The following is a 17,289-nucleotide window of genomic DNA, read 5'->3' as shown; positions in this document are numbered from 1 at the left end:
TGGGTTCGATTCCCGGCTTGGGTCACTGTCTGTGTGGAGTTTGCACATTCTCCTCGTGTCTGCGTGGGTTTCCTCCGGGTGCTCCGGTTTCCTCCCACAGTCCAAAGATGTGCGGGTTAGGTTGATTGGCCATGCTAAAATTGCCCCTTAGTGTCCTGAGATGCGTAGGTTAGAGGGATTAGTGGGTAAAATATGTAGGGATATAGGGGTAGGGCCTGGGTGGGATTGTGGTCGGTGCAGACTCGATGGGCCGAATGGCCTCTTTCTGTACTGTAGGGATTCTATGATTCTATGATTCACTGATGTTAACCAGATTGGCCTGTATTTGCTGAGCTTTCCCTAACACCATTTTTTAAACCAGTGCATAACATTTGCAATTCTCCAATCTTTCCCTGAGTCGAAGACTGAAAGATTATAACCAGCACCGATGCAATTTTTATTCTCACTTCCTTCAATATCTTTGGATGCATCTCATCCTGTCATAGAATCATAGAAACCCCAACAGTATAGAAGGAGGCCATTCAGCCCATTGAGCCTGCACTGAGAACAATCCCGCCCCGGCCCTATCCTTGTAACCCCATGTATTTATCCTGCTAAGCTCCCTGACACTAAGGGGCAATTTAGCATGGCCAATCAACTAACCCACAGACCTTTGAACAGTGGGAGGAAACCAGAGCACCCAGAGGAAACCCACACAGACACAGGGAAAACGTGCAAACTCCGCACAGTCACCCGAGGCCGGAATTGAACCTGCGTCCCTGGCACTGTGAGGCAGCAGTGCTAACCATCGTGCCAATGCCTTATTAATTTTATGTACAGGTAACCTATCCAACACCTTAATTACCTCCTCTATTATCATGGCCTCCATCACATTTTCTTCTTTCACAAAGACAGATGTAAAATATTCATTTAATGCAGCTGTGTCCTCTGTCTCCATGTGTCAATCCCTTTTTGGTCCCTAATTAGCTCTACTCCTTTTACACCCTTTTGCTTTTTATGTACCTATAGAAGACTTTGAGATTCCCTTTTACGTTAACTGCCAATCTCTTTTCATACTCCCTCTTTGCTTTTCTCATTTTCTTCTTCACTTCCCCTCTTATCCTTTTATATTTGGCCTGGTTCTCACTTGTACTTTCTACCTGACACTTGTTATAAATGCACTTCCTCTTCTTTATCTTAATTTAAATAGTTTTCATCATCCAGGAAGTTGTGGATTTGTTTGCCCTACCTTTGCCTTTTGAGGAATTATACATTGACTATGTCCAAGTTCTCTCGTTTCAAAGGTAGCCGATTGATCAGCTACCATTTTTCCTGCCAACCTTTGACTCCATTTTATTCAGTCTATATTTGTGCTTACCCCATTGAAGTTGGCTTTCCCACAATTAATTATTCTAACTCTGGATTGTTCTTTGTCGTTTTCCATAAACAGCCTAACTCTTATGATATAATAAACACTCTTCCCTAAACGTTCTCCTCCTGATGCTTGTTCCAATTGGCCCATCTCATTTTCCAGAACTATGTCGAGCAGCATTGGAAACATACTGTCAAAGAAAGTGTTCCTGAATACACTCGAGGAATTCTTTTGTTTCTATACATTTCTCTCACTAGTTGGTGACCTCCAGATGATACCGAGCAATGTAATTGCACCTTTTTTTGTTCCTTAGCTCTCGCCAAATAGATTCTGCCCCTGACCGCTCTGTGACATCCTCTTTCTCCATTTTGTCCCTCTTATTCCGAGCCCACCAAATAACTTAATATTTCCTGCTCTGGTGCTAGCAGGCCCCTCCCAATTCCCTGTGTACCATGGTATCCCACTCTAATCTTACCTCCTGCTTCCCACATCACTGCTGTTAGTTTAAACTCTCCCCAGTTGCACCAGCAAGTCACTTTGCAAGGAAATTTACACTGGCTATATTTTGGTGAAACCCTCCAGCCTGTCCAATCAGTTCCGAGCTGATCTCAATGTCCAAGCAATCTAAAGCCATCCCTCCTGCACCATCTTTCCTGCCATGCATTTATCTGCTTCATTCTACTATTCCTGTACTTGCTTGTATTAGAGATTACTCAATTTGAAATCCCACTTGCTAATTTTCTCCCTAGCACCTAAAATTCTGATTGCAGAATCCCCCTTTCTATCTATGTCATTGGTACCAATGTGGACCATCACCTGGGCACGCAACCCCACCCCACCCCCCTTCCCCTCAGAGCTTTGCAGCCAATCTCTAATATCCTTGACCCCGGATATCTGTGGGTGCAGAAATGCTTGTCTGTTCCCCTCACTGCTAAATGTCCTATCACTATCACTTTTCTGTCTTCTTTATGCCTCCAGGATCCGCTGAGGGTGCCAAGGATTTGGTTCGAGAAGCACTTCTCAGATGAACCATCACTATTCAAGAACCAAATGCTAGTCAGAGACTGAGATGCACTTGGGTTCCTGCACTACTGCTTGTTTCTTACTGGCTGCCTGATGGTCACCAATTCCTGCTGCGTCCCCACGCCTGCATACTTTAATGCCGCAGAGTGACCACATCTATAGGCATGCTATCTATGAATATGCTCCCTCATCATGCTGTGTTACTGGCTGCATCTGTTGCTGGACTGTGGATTATTGAAGGGGCTACATACGAGTGAGGAAGTTTACGAAGACAGACGCGCTGGTTATGGAGCCTCTGACAGCGTAGACGGTGACAGAGTAATTGGTGAGTGGCTGGAGATTGCTCAGCCAATAGCGTGTGGTCACTCCATCAGCAAGAATGGTGTCAGCAACAACTGGAATCAAAAGGAGAGTATAAATCAGCAGAGGGTACGCAGGGAGAGCGCAGAGAGTAGAGGGGGAACACAAACAGCACAGTAAAGAGTAGGTACGGTGAGAATGCACAGAGAGCACACAGAGTACACAAACAGCAGAATAAAGGGCAGGTACACAGAGAATATTTTCAGAGACAGGGAGAGTGCAGTGTAAGTACAGGATGATTCCAGTCGGTACAGTAGGTGTACAGACAGACTTCACAAGCGTGTACAGTGAAAATAAAATGATAATACAATGAACGTATAGGAAGGGAATAATGAGAGCACACAGTATATGCACTAAGAAAACAGAGTGCAGGAAGAATCCAGGGGCAGTATATATGCACAGAGTACAGAGGCTAGAGGATAAAAAGCAAATTGCTGCAGATGCTGGAATCTGAAACCAAAAGAGAAAATGCTGGAAAATCTCAGCAGGTCTGGCAGCATCTGTAAGGAGGGAAAAGAGCTGACGTTTCGAGTCCAGATGACCCTTTGTCAAAGCTAAAAGAAGTAGAAAGTGGGAGATATTTATACGGTACGATGAGAGAATGAAAGATGATTCATAACCAACCAAAAAAGGGAAAGGCTGCTAATGGCAGTCCATAGAAAGAATAAAAAGTGTGAAAGGCCAAACAACAGAGAAGCTGAAATCAGAGGGTAAGCTGTGACAGATGAAGATGTGGCAGGAGAGGGGAGATGGGTGGGAGAGAGATAAAACGGAGAAAAAGGGGGAAAGGGGAAGCAAAAGGGGAGAAAAGATCAGAAAAGAGGGGATGAAATAGGGGAAAAGAGTGGGTGGGAAAGAAAACAAAGAAAGACAATAAAGAAATAAGTGGTAGAGAACAGCTGAAAATTAAATAAAATGAAAACAAAAGGGTCCCGAGGTGGGATAGAGCTAATCATCTGAAGTTGCTGAATTTGAAGTTGAGACTGGAAGGCTGTAACGTGCCGAGCTGGAAGATGAGATACTGTTCCTCCAATTTGCGTTGAGCTTCACTCGAACATTGCTGCAGGCCAAGGACAGACATGTGGGCATGGGAGCAGGATCATGTGTTAAAATGACAAGCAACCGGAAAGTCAGGGTCCTGATTGTGCACAGAGCGAAGGTGCTCCGCAAAGCAATCACCCAGTCTACATTTGGTCTCTCCGATAGAGAGGAGACCACATCGAGATGTTTGGCCATTCACACCCTTTATTCTCCCTATGGACTGCCATTAGCAGCCTTTCCCCTTGCTTTTGTGGCTATGACTCACCTTTCATTCCCTTACCGTATATCTCCCACTTGCTGTGCCTTTGAGCTTTGACAAAGAGTCATCTCGAAATGTCAGCTCTTTTCTCTCCTTACAACTGCTGCCAGACCTGCTGAGATTTCCCAGCCTTTTCTCTTTTGGTTACAGAGGCTAGAGGGATGTTAGAAGCTGGGTGGGGAGCGGGGAGGTGGCGGGGGGGGGGGAGGGGGGGGGGGGAGGGGGGGGGGGTGCGGGTGCGGGGTGGCAGTACACATAAGAAAATACAATCTGAAATCTAGGATACAGCACCTACCTTGGTTGTGAGTTAAAACAATGACATAATTCTCCACCATGGCCTGAGGTGCAATCCACTCAAGCACAGCCTCAGTGGGAGTCATATTGACAACCTGCACAGCAAGTGGCTTATCCATAGCTGGAAATGAATGTGGAAAATAGTGATCGTAACACCATTCAGACTGAGAGTGAGTATTCACATTCCAATAAAAACCTAAAACTTATATGAAGCCTTTGACAAATGAATGAGGACAGAACAGGCAAGACTTAGAAAGAGACAAAAAAACATAGTGGCAAAAATAACTAAGGAAAAGAGATAAAGAAACAATGAAAATGTTCAAAAAAACTACAGTCTGTTGAAAATCAAAATCATAGCAAACCCTCACTGACCCCACACTGGGTACTGACCCCTCACTGGCGCCACACTGGACGCCGACCCCTCACTGACCCCACAATGGACATTGACACTTCACTGACACCCAACTGTAAACTGACCCATCACTGACCGCACACTGGAAATGACCCCTCACTTACCCCACACTGGACCGAGCCAACATTGAACACTGACCTCCTCACTGTCTTCACATTGAACACTGACATCTTGCAGACCCCACACTGGACACTGATCACTGGGCTTACACCAGGCGCTAACCCCTCATTAACACAGCAGTGGACATTGATCCCTCAATGACCCCAAATGGACACTGACTCCACACTGGAAACTGACCCCTCACCTCCCCACACTGGACACAGATCAATCACTTCCCACACTGGATACTGACCGATCACTACTCCACACGAAACACTGACCAATCCCGACCCCTCACTGGACATTGACCGATCACTACCCCTCACTGGACACTGACCGATCACTACCCCTCACTGGACACTGACCGATCACTACCCCACACTGGCCACTGACCCCACACTGGCCACTCACTGGACACTGACCCCCTCACTGTTGAACAGTGACCTCTCCCTGTTGAACAGTCACACTTCAGTAAATGTATTCCGTGTTTTGGCCACTTTCTAACTTTGCTGAACATTCAACATGCTCACCAATATCGGCAATGGAAGCTCTTTCAGCCCTGCGGTACTTCCAATCCTCTTGTCCTCCTGAGCCAGAGCACCCTTTCCCATTGCCCAGCATGAGCGCAGCAAGACAGAGTGTAACAGGAGATGAGCAGAGATCACAGGCTGATTCATTGGGTATGAGTCAGAGAGGTTTACAGTATGGAAACAGGCCTTTCAGCCCAACTTGACCATGCTGCCCAGTTTTTAACCACAAAGTTAGTCCCAATTGCCCACATTTGGCCTATATCCCTCGATACCATCTTAGTATTGGCAGCATTCAGTTACTGACCTGTCTGAAATGTGTTTGAGACATGCTGACTCTCTGTGAGGCCTCGCACTGTCTTTAAATTCACTTCGTACACAGTTGCTGGCTGCAGGTCACTCAGTGTATATTCAGTTAGATAGGATTCAATGTTCACACTCTCCACTGGAGCTGAAACACAGAGACAGGGACACTCAGTCAACAGGAAGCAGGCAGTAACTTTATGAATCAACATTACCAAGATAGTAAATTCTGGTACATGACCCCCCTATGGGGCGGCACGGTAGCACAGTGGTTAGCGCTGCTGCTTCACAGCTCCAGGGTCCCGGGTTCGATTCCCGGCTCGGGTCACTGTCTGTGTGGAGTTTGCACATTCTCCTCGTGTCTGCGTGAGTTTCCTCCGGGTGCTCCGGTTTCCTCCCACAGTCCAAAGATGTGCGAGTTAGGTTGATTGGCCAGGTTAAAAATTGCCCCTTAGAGTCCATAGATGCGTAGGTTAGCGGGATTAGCGGGTTAATATGTGGGGGTAGGGCCTGGGTGGGATTGTGGTCGGTGCAGACTCGATGGGCCGAATGGCCTCCTTCTGCACTGTAGGGTTTCTATGATTCTATCCACCCCTGCCCGCCAGCCTCGACATGTCACTCCCCATGAGTTATGGATTTTTCTAAGTCTTGTCCTGCATTAAGTCTCAACAGCATGAATGAGCCTTCCTGATACTATTGGAGATCACAATATCATAGAATCATGGAATCCCAGTGCAGAACGAGACCACTCAGCCCATCGAGTCAGCACCAACTCACTGACAGAGCTTCCTACTCCCTCCACCCTATCTCCACAACCCTGAGCATTTACCATGGCCAATCCACATAACCTACACATCTTTGGACAGTAAGTGGCAATTTAGCATGGTCAACCCACCTAACCTGCACATTTTTAGACTGTGGGAGGAAACTGGAGCACCCGGAAGAAACCCACGCAGACACGGGAAAACGTGCAAACCCTACACAGTCACCCAAGGCCGGAATCAAACCCAGGTCCCTTACGCTGTGAGGCAGCAGTGCTAATCATCGTGCACCTTTATCCCCAGTCAACTTATTTCCGAATTAGAAATTAACTCCACCAAGAAGTATGCTATAAACAGCAACAATAATTACAGGATTGGTCGGAAGTGCACATTTGAAATTAAATTTCTGTAAAGGAATGGAGAAACTATTTTCAAATGTAGAGTTGATCAAGGAGAACCGGTGGATTTGGATTATTTAGACTTTCAGAATGCTGTTGACAAGGTCTCACATAGCAGAGTACTATATAAAGTTAAAGTGCATGGGATAGTCGGTAGTGCCTTGAAATGGATAGAAAGCTGATTAGCAGATAGGAAGCAAAGAATTGGCATAAATGGGTCTTTTTCTGAGTGGAAGGCAGTGATGAGTGGGTACCACAGGGATTTATGCTGGGACCCCAACTATTTGCATTGTATATTAATGATTTGGAAGAGGAAACTAAATGTATTATCTCCAAGTTTGCAAATGATATAAAGTTGGGTGGGAGGATGTGAGGAGGATGCAGAGATGCTTCAGCATGATTTGGACAGGCTAAGTGAGTGAGCATATGCAGTATAATGTGGATAAATGTGAGGTTATTCACTTTGGTAGCAATAATAGGAAGGCAAATTATTATTTGAAAGGGCGTAAATTGAGAAAGGTGGATACTCAGTGAGAGGGACATGTTGACTGGTATTGTCTCAGAGAGATGTGTTGACCCGTTAGAAAAAATTTCAATTACAAGGAAGTGTTAGTTTTTTTAGGAAACATTAAGACAGACAAATACCCAGGGCCAGGTGGCATCTATCCTAGACTCCTCAGGGAGGCAAGAGATGAAATTGCTGGGCCTCTAACAGAAATCTTTGTCTCTTCACTGGACACAGGTGAGGTCCCAGAGGATTGGAGGATAGCAAATGTGGTCCCATTATTTAAGAAGGGTAGCAAGGATAACCCGGGTAATTATAGGCCAGTGTGTGAAGTTGTACGAATTAAGTAAGGGCATGATGGGAAAATTGGTCAACTATTTGTTACAATATAAAGAACGGCTGACCAAAGCTATTTCAAAATGCCAGACCCTTGTAAGAGTTAATAAGGCTGTATGAGTAAATAAAACAAGATAAGGTCAGGGACGAAGGAGTAACCAACCTTCTTCTGTTCCATCAAAGGACAAGATGAGGGTATGAATAATGGGACAACAAGTTCTGGGAGGTCAACAAGTTAAAACCTGATTAATGATATTGCTCACGATTCTATTACTAATTGAATTCCTGAATATGCTCGGGTCACGAAAACTGATAATAATTATGTATAAATACTGAACCGTTTCTCTGTGTAATTGCGGACTTGTGGAAGAATCAGCAGCTGTATCAACCATATACTCAGCCATATACTGCATACAGTTATTAAGAACATAAGAAATAGGAGCAGGAGTCGGCCATCTAGCCATTGAGCCTGCCCCGCCATTCAATAAGATCATGGCTGATCTGATAGTGGTTTAGTTCCACTTACTCGCACGCTCACCATAACCCTTAATTCCCTTATTGATCAGAAATCTATCTACCTGTGACATAAACATATTTAATGAGGTAGCCTCCACTGCTTCAATGGGCAGAGAATTCCAGAGATTCACTACCCTCTGAGAGAAGAAGTTCCTCCTCAACTCTGTCCTAAACTGACTCCCCCGTATTTTGAGGCTGTGTCCTCTAGTTCTTGTTTCCTTTCTAAGTGGAAAAAATCTCTCTGCCTCTACCCTGTCCCTTCATTATCTTATATGTCTCTATAAGATCTCCTCTCAGCCTTCTAAACTCCAACGAGTACAGGCCCAATCTACTCAATCTCTCCTCATAAGCTAACCCCCTCATCTCCGGGATCAACCTGGTGAACCTTCTCTGTACTCCCTCCAAGGCCAATATATCCTTCCACAAATAAGGGGACCAAAATTGCACACACTACTCTAGTTGCGGCCTCACCAGTACCTTGTACAATTGCAGCAAGACCTCCCTGCTTTGATACTCCATCCCCTTCGCGATAAAGGCCAACATTCCATTTGCCTTCTTGATCACCTGCTGCACCTGCAAACTGAGTTTTTGCGATTCATGAACAAGGACCCCCAGGTCCCGCTGCACAGTATCATGTTGTAATTTTTCACCATTTAAATAATAGTCCAAAGAACAAAGAACAAAGAACAGTACCGCACAGGAAACAGGCCCTTCGGCCCTCCAAGCCTGTGCAGCTACTTGGTCCAACTAGACCAATCGTTTGTATCCCTCCATTCCCAGGCTGCTCATGTGACTATCCAGGTAAGTCTTAAACGATGTCAGCGTGTCTGCCTCCACCACCCTACTTGGCAGCGCATTCCAGGCCCCCACCACCCTCTGTGTAAAAAACATCCCTCTAATATCTGAGTTATACTTCGCCCCTCTCACCTTGAGCCCGTGACCCCTCGTGATCGTCACTTCTGATCTGGGAAAAAGCTTCCCACCGTTCACCCTATCTATCCCCTTCATAATCTTGTACACCTCTATTACATCTCCCCTCATTCTCCATCTTTCCAGGGAGAACAACCCCAGTTTATTCAATCTCTCCTCATACCTAAGACACTCCATACCAGGCAACATCCTGGTAAACCTTCTTTGCACTCTCTCTAACGCCTCCACGTCCTTCTGGTTGTGCGGCGACTAGAACTGGACGCAGTACTCCAAATGTGGCCTAACCAGCGTTCTATACAGCTGCATCATCAGACTCCAGCTTTTATACTCTATACCCCGTCCTATAAAGGCAAGCAATTGCCAAGGAACTAATTGATGGGGGGGAGGATGCAGGGGTAAGGGGAATTACAAAATTAATGGTAGAGGAGAGGGTGCAAGTGAATGAAGGCGGTAATTTAGATAAGGGAGTAGAGGGAGAGGGTGTTCGCGACTCATCAAAGCGGGTCCAGATAAAAGCTGGAATAAGGACACTTTGCCTGAATGCACGAAGCATTCGGAACAAGGTAAATGAGTTGATGGTGCAAATCAGCACAAGTGGGTACGATCTAGTGGCCATTACAGAAACGTGGCTGAAAGGTGACCAGGACTGGGAGATGAATATCCAGGGGTATCAGGCGTTTAGGAAGAATAGACAGGAAGGAAAAGGTGGTGGGGTCGCGCTATTAATAAGAGATAATATCAGGGTAGTACTGAGGGATGACATAGGCTCTGAGGAACAAAACGTGGAATCATTATGGGTAGAGATGAGGAATAGTAGAGGGAGAAAGACACTAGTAGGTGTGGTATATAGGCCCCCAAATAATAATGTTGAGGTAGGGAGGGCTATAAACAAGCAGATAAGGGATGCGTGTAAAAACGGAACGGCAATAATCATGGGGGACTTCAACATGCACATTGACTGGCAGACTCAAGTCGGTAAGGGTGGAATGGAGGAAGAGTTCTTAGAATGCTGTCGGGATAGTTTCCTTGAACAGCATGTTACGGAACCGACGAGGGAACGAGCTATTTTGGATCTGGTATTGTGTAACGAGGTAGGTAGAATTAAGGATCTTATTGTGAAGGACCCTCTTGGGTCTAGTGACCACAATATGGTCGAATTTCTGATTCAGATGGAAGAGGAGAAAGTTTGGTCCCAAACCAGTGTCCTCTGTTTGAACAGAGGGAAATATGATAGGATGAGGGATGAATTGGCTAAGGTAGACTGGGAGAGCAGGCTGGCAGGTAGGATAGCTGAGGAACAGTGGAGGATCTTTAAGGAGATCCTTTTCAGTTCTCAGCAAAAATATATTCCAGCAAAAAACAAGGATTGTAAGAAAAGGGAGAACCAGCCGTGGATAACGAAGGAAATAAAGGAGAGTATTAAAATAAAAACAGCTGCGTACAGAGTGGCCAAAAATAGTGGAGAAACAAGTGATTGGGAAAAATTTAAGAAACAACAAAGAGAGACTAAGAAAGCGATAAAGAAAGGAAGGATAGACTATGAAGCTAGGCTAGCAATTAATATAAAAAATGATAGTAAAAGTTTTTATAAATATATAAAAAGGAATAGAGTGGCTAGAGTGAATGTTGGACCCTTGGAGGACGAGAGGGGGGAGTTAATAGTGGGAAATGAGGATATGGCTGAGTCTTTAAATAAGTTTTTTGTGTTGGTCTTCACGGTGGAGGACACAAATAGTTTGCCAAATATTAACGATAGAGGGTTGGCAGCAGGAGAAATAATTAATACAATTAATGTTACCAGAGAGGCAGTGCTGGGTAGACTAATGGGACTGAAGGTGGACAAGTCCCCGGGTCCGGATGGAATGCATCCCAGGGTATTGAAAGAAATGTCAGAGGTAATAGTGGATGCGTTAGTGATTATTTATCAAAACTCGTTGCATTCTGGGGTAGTGCCGGTTGATTGGAAAACGGCTAATGTTACGCCGCTGTTTAAAAAAGGAAGGAGACAAAAGGTGGGTAACTATAGGCCGGTCAGCTTAACGTCTGTAGTAGGGAAAATGCTGGAATCCATTATTAAAGAGGAGATAGCAGGGCATCTGGATAGAAATGGTTCGATCAATCAGACGCAGCATGGATTCATGAGGGGAAAGTCGTGCTTGACGAACATGTTGGATTTTTATGAAGATGTGACGAGGGCGGTTGATGGAGGAGAACCGGTGGATGCGGTGTTTGTGGATTTCCAAAAGGCGTTTGATAAGGTGCCCCATAAAAGGCTGCTGAAGAAGATTAGGGCACACGGAGTTGGGGGTAGTGTGTTAAAGTGGATTGGGGACTGGCTATCCGACAGGAAGCAAAGAGTCGGAATAAATGGGTGTTTTTCCGGTTGGAGGAAGGTAACTAGTGGCGTGCCGCAGGGATCGGTACTCGGGCCGCAACTATTTACCATTTATATAGATGATCTGGAGGAGGGGACGGAGTGTAGGGTAACGAAGTTTGCAGACGACACAAAGATAAGTGGAAAAGTGAATCGTGTGGAGGACGGAGAAGATCTGCAGAGCGATTTGGACAGGCTGAGTGAGTGGGCGAGGATATGGCAAATGGAGTATAACGTTGATAAATGCGAGGTTATACACTTTGGAGGAAATAATAACAAATGGGATTACTATCTCAATGGAAACAAATTAAAACATGCTACCGTGCAAAGGGACCTGGGGTCCTTGTGCATGAGACGCAAAAGCCCAGTCTGCAGGTACAACAGGTGATCAAGAAGGCAATTGGGATGTTGGCCTATATTGCGAGGGGGATAGAATATAAAAGCAGGGATGTCTTGATGCACCTGTACAGGACATTGGTGAGGCCGCAGCTGGAATACTGTGTGCAGTATTGGTCCCCTTATATGAGGAAGGATATATTGGCATTGGAGGGAGTGCAGAGAAGGTTCACCAGGTTGATACCGGAGATGAGGGGTTTGGATTATGAGGAGAGGCTGAGGAGATTGGGTTTGTACTCGTTGGAGTTTAGAAGGATGAGGGGGGATCTTATGGAGACTTATAAAATAATGCGGGGGCTGGATAGGGTGGAGGCGGAGAGATTCTTTCCACTTAGTAAGGAAGTTAAAACTAGAGGACACAGCCTCAAAATAAAGGGGGGTCAGTTTAAGACAGAGTTGAGGAGGAACTTCTTCTCCCAGAAGGTGGTGAATCTCTGGAATTCTCTGCCCACTGAGGTGGTGGAGGCTACCTCGCTGAATATCTTTAAAGCGCGGATGGATGGATTCCTGATCGGTAAAGGAATTAAGGGTTATGGGGATCAGGCGGGTAAGTGGTACTGATCCACGTCAGATCAGCCATGATCTTATTGAATGGCGGGGTAGGCTCGAGGGGCTAGATGGCCTACTCCTGCTCCTATTTCTTATGTTCTTATGTTCTTAGAATAGAATTATAGAAATCCTACAGTGCAGAAGGAGGCCATTCGGCCCATCGAGTCTGCACCGACCACAATTCCACCCAGGCCCTACCCCCACATATTTACCCGCTAATCCCACTAACCTACGCATCTCAGGACTCCAAGGGGCAATTTTTAACCTGGCCAATCAACCTAACCCGCACATCTTTGGACTGTGGGAGGAAACCGGAGCACCCGGAGGAAACCCACGCAGACACGAGGAGAATGTGCAAACTCCACACAGACAGTGACCCGAGCCGGGAATCGAACCCAGGACCCTGGAGCTGAGAAGCAGCAGTGCTAACCACTGTGCTACCGTGCCGCCCCCATACCATATGCCTTCTTCAGAACCTTCTCCACCTGTGTTGCCACCTTCAGGAATTTGTGGACTTGCACACCTAGGTCCCTCTGTGTTTCTGTACTCTTGATGGCTCTGCCATTTATTGTATAACTCCTCCCTACATTATTTCTTCCAAAATGCATCACTTCGCATTTATCTGGATTAAATTCCATCTGCCACCTCTCCGCCCAATTTTCCAGCCTATCTATCTCCTGCTGTATTGCCCAACAATGCTCTTCGCTATCCGCAAGTCCAGCCATCTTCGTGTCATCCGCAAACTTGCTGATAGCACCAGTTACACCTTCTTCCAAATCATTTATATATAACACAAATAGCAGAGGTCCCAGTACAGAGCCCTGCAGAACACCACTGGTCACAGATCTCCAGCCGGAAAAAGACCCTTCGACCGCTACCCTCTGTCTCCTATGGCCAAGCCAGTTCTTCATCCATCTAGCCACCTCTTCTTGTATCCCATGAGCCTTAACCACCTTAACCAACCTGCCATGTGGGACTTTGTCAAATGCCTTACTGAAATCCATATAGACGACACCCACGGCCCTTCCTTCGTCAACCGTTTTTGTCACTTCCTCAAAAAACTCCACCAAATTTGTAAGGCACGACCTCCCTCTTACAAAACCATGCTGTCTGTCACTAATGAGATTGTTCCGTTCTAAATGCACATACATCCTGTCTCTAAGAATCCTCTCCAACAACTTCCCTACCACGGGCATCAAGCTCACCGGCCTATAATTTCCCGGGTTATCCCTGCTACCCTTCTTAAACAACGACACCACATTCGCTATCCTCCAATCCTCAGGGACCTCACCTGTGTCCAAAGAAGCGACAAAGATTTCCGTCAGAGGCCCAGCAATTTCATCTCTCATCTCCCTGAGCAGTCGAGGATAGATGCCCTCAGGCCCTGGGGCTTTGTCAGTTTTAATGTTCCCTAAAAAACCTAACACTTCCTCCCTTGTAATGGAGATTTTCTCTAACGGGTCAACACCTCCCTCCGAGACATTCCCGGTTAACACGTCCCTCTCCTTCGTGAATACCGATGCAAAGTATTCATTTAGGATCTCCCCAATTCCCTTGGGTTCTAAGCATAATTCCCCTCCTTTGTCCCTGAGAGGTCCGATTTTCTCCCTGACAACTCTTTTGTTCCTAACGTATGAATAGAATGCCTTAGGATTCTCCTTAATCCTGCCTGCCAAGAACATCTCGTGAACTCTTTTTGCCCTTCTAACTCCCCGTTTGAGTTCTTTCCTACTAGAATAGAATAGAATAGAATCCCTACAGTGCAGAAAGAGGCCATTCGGCCCATCGAGTCTGCACCGATCACAATCCCACCCAGGCCCTACCCCCATATCCCTACACATTTACCCACTAATCCCTCTAACCTACGCATCTCAGGACACTAAGGGCAATTTTAGCATGGCCAATCAACCTAACCTGCACATCTTTGGACTGTGGGAGGAAACCGGAGTACCCAGAGGAAACCCACGCAGACACGAGGAGAATGTGCAAACTCCACACAGACAGTGACCCGAGCCGGGAATCGAACCCAGGTCCCTGGAGCTGTGAAGCAGCAGTGCTAACCACTGTGCTACCGTGTCGCCCAAACTATACTCTGTATTCCTCCAGAGCTGCATCTGTTTTCAGTTGCCTGGACTTAACGTACGCCTCCCTTTTCATTTTAATCAAAGTGGATAACCTCACACTTGTCAACGTTATACTCCATCTGCCAGATCCTCACCCACTCACTTAGCCTATCCAAATCTCTCTGTAGACTTTCCGCATCCTCCACGCAATTTGCTTTCCCACTCATCTTTATATCATCCGCAAACTTGGTTACCCTACACTCGGTCCCCTCCTCCAGATCGTCTATGTATATGGTAAACAGTTGAGGCCCCAGCACTGATCCCTGCGGCACACCACTAGTCACCAACTGCCAACCAGAAAAGCACCCATTTATTCCAACTCTCTGCTTCCTGTTAGATAGCTAATCCTCAATCCACGCTAACACTTTACCCCCAACTCCGTGTACCCTAATCTTCTGCAGCAACCTTTTGTGAGGCACCTTATCGAATGCCTTCTGGAAATCCAAAAACACCACATCCACCGGTTCCCCTCTGTCAACTGCACTCGTTACATCTTCATAAAAATCCAGTAAATTCGTCAAACACGACTTTCCCTTCATGAATCCATGCTGCGTCTGCTTGATCGAACCATTTTTTTCCAGGTGTTCTGCTATTTCTTCTTTAATGATGGATTCCAGCATTTTCCCAACTACAGACGTTAAGCTAACCGGCCTGTAGTTACCCGCCTTTTGTCTACCTCCTTTTTTAAACAGTGGCGTCACATTAGCTGTTTTCCAATCAGCCGGCACTTCCCCAGAGTCCAGCGAATTTTGATAAATTACAACCAACGCATCTGCTATTACTTCTGCCATTTCTTTCAGTACCCTGGGATGCATTCCATCCGGGCCTGGGAACTTGTCTACCCTTAGTCCCATTAACCTACCAAGCACTACCTCTTTAGTAATAGTAATCGTTTTAAGGACCTCACCCCCTACAGTCCCACGACCATTAATTTTCGGTAAGCTATTTGTGTCCTCTCCCATGAAGACCGACACAAAAAACTTGTTTAAGGCCTCGGCCATTTCCTCGTTTCCCATTATTAAATCCCCCTTCTCATCTTCTAAGGGTCCAACATTTACTTTAGCTACTCTTTTCCTTTTTATATATTTGTAAAAACTTTTACTATCAGTTTTTATATTTTGTGCTAGTTTAGTGTCATAATCAATCTTTCCTTTCTTTATCGCTTTCTTAGTAGTTCTTTGTTGTTTTTTAAAGCTTTCCCAATCTTCTAATTCCCCACTAGTTTTGGTCACTCTGTACACATCGGTTTTTAATTTAATACTCTCCTTTATTTCCTTAGTTATCCACGGCTGGTTATCCCTTTTCTTACATTCCTTTTTTATCACAGGAATATATTTTTGCTGAGTACTGAGAAAAATCTCCTTAAAAATCCGCCACTGTTGCTCAGCTGTCCTACCAACTAGTCTGCGCTCCCAGTCTACATTAGCCAATTCTGCCCTCATCCTATTGTACTCCCCTCTGTTCAAGCAGAGGACACTGGTTTGGGACCCTACCTTCTCACCCTCCATTTGTATTAGAAATTCAACCATATTGTGATCACTCATTCCAAGAGGATCCCTCACAAGAAGATCATTAATTTTACCTGTCTCATTACACAGGACCAGATCCAAGATAGCTCGCTCCCTCGTAGGTTCTGTAACATACTGTTCGAGGAAACTATCCCGACAGCATTCTAAGAACTCTTCCTCAAGTCCACCACGTCCGACTTGAGTCAACCAATCAATATGCAGGTTAAAATCCCCCATGATTATTGCTGTTCCGTTTTTGCATGCATCCATTATTTGCTTGTTTATAGCCTGACCCACCTCAAAGTTATTATTTGGGGGCCTATAGACCACGCCCACCAGTGACTTTCTCCCCTTACTATTCCTTATCTCCACCCACAACGATTCCACATTCTGCTCCTTAGAGCCTTTATCATCTCTCACTACCGCCCTGATGTTATCTTTAATTAACAGAGCTACCCCACCTCCTTTTCCTTCCTGTCTATCCTTCCGAATTGTCTGATACCCCTGGATATTCAGTTCCCAGTCCTGGTCACCCTGCAACCACGTTTCTGTAATGGCCACCAGATGATACCCATTTGTACTGATTTGTGCCATCAACTCATTCACTTTGTTTCGAATCCTACGTGCATTCAGGTAAAGTGTCTTTATGCTAGCCTCGAGATGGACCCAATTTGTTAGTGCATTCTTTTGATTGCATGCTCTGTCCCTACCTGTCGCAAACTGGTTATCCTTCCCCAGACCATCTCCTTGCACTGCGTTGACCACCTCCCTTCTTGTGTTTGTCACCTTTTTTATTCTGCCTGAGCCCTTGACTCCTTTAACTAGATGAATGTCCTCATCATTAACCTGCACTCGTACCCTCTCCTTTACCTTTGATTTTGTAATTCCCCATACATAGAACATTACAGCGCAGAACAGGCCCTTCGGCCCACGATGTTGCACCGACCAGTTAAAAAAACCCCTGAACCCTCCCCCCAACTATTTAGTTTAAAGCCCTATTTACAGCCCTAGTTATACGATTCGCCAGGACTCTGGTCCCAGCACGATTCAGACAAAGACCATCCCATCAGAACAGGTCCCATCTTCCCCAATACTGGTGCCAATGTCCCATGAATTCAAACCCATTCCTCCCACACCAATCTTTGAGCCACGCATTTACCTCCTTAATCTTATTTACCCTGCACCAATTTGCTTGTGGCTCAGGTAGTAATCCAGAGATTACCA

The 17,289-nt window shown here is 45.7% G+C and overlaps 1 protein-coding gene across 1 annotated transcript in view; it reads right to left on the bottom strand.

Moving 5' to 3' along the window:
• The window catches only part of LOC144497123 (tenascin-R-like), a 291,741-nt gene that overhangs the window by 183,108 nt on the left and 91,344 nt on the right, over positions 1–17,289 (bottom strand). Inside the window, exons 8-10 of the mRNA XM_078217919.1 lie at positions 5,674–5,817; positions 4,330–4,449; positions 2,626–2,769 (exon numbers count right to left, since the gene is read on the bottom strand). Of these exons, the coding sequence (XP_078074045.1) occupies positions 2,626–2,769; positions 4,330–4,449; positions 5,674–5,817 (408 nt within the window). The remainder of the gene's footprint in view (positions 1–2,625; positions 2,770–4,329; positions 4,450–5,673; positions 5,818–17,289) is intronic.

Source organism: Mustelus asterias, chromosome 8, assembly GCF_964213995.1.
Source record: "Mustelus asterias chromosome 8, sMusAst1.hap1.1, whole genome shotgun sequence".
NCBI lineage: Eukaryota > Metazoa > Chordata > Chondrichthyes > Carcharhiniformes > Triakidae > Mustelus > Mustelus asterias.
This window is presented reverse-complemented; position numbering and strand designations above follow the sequence as displayed.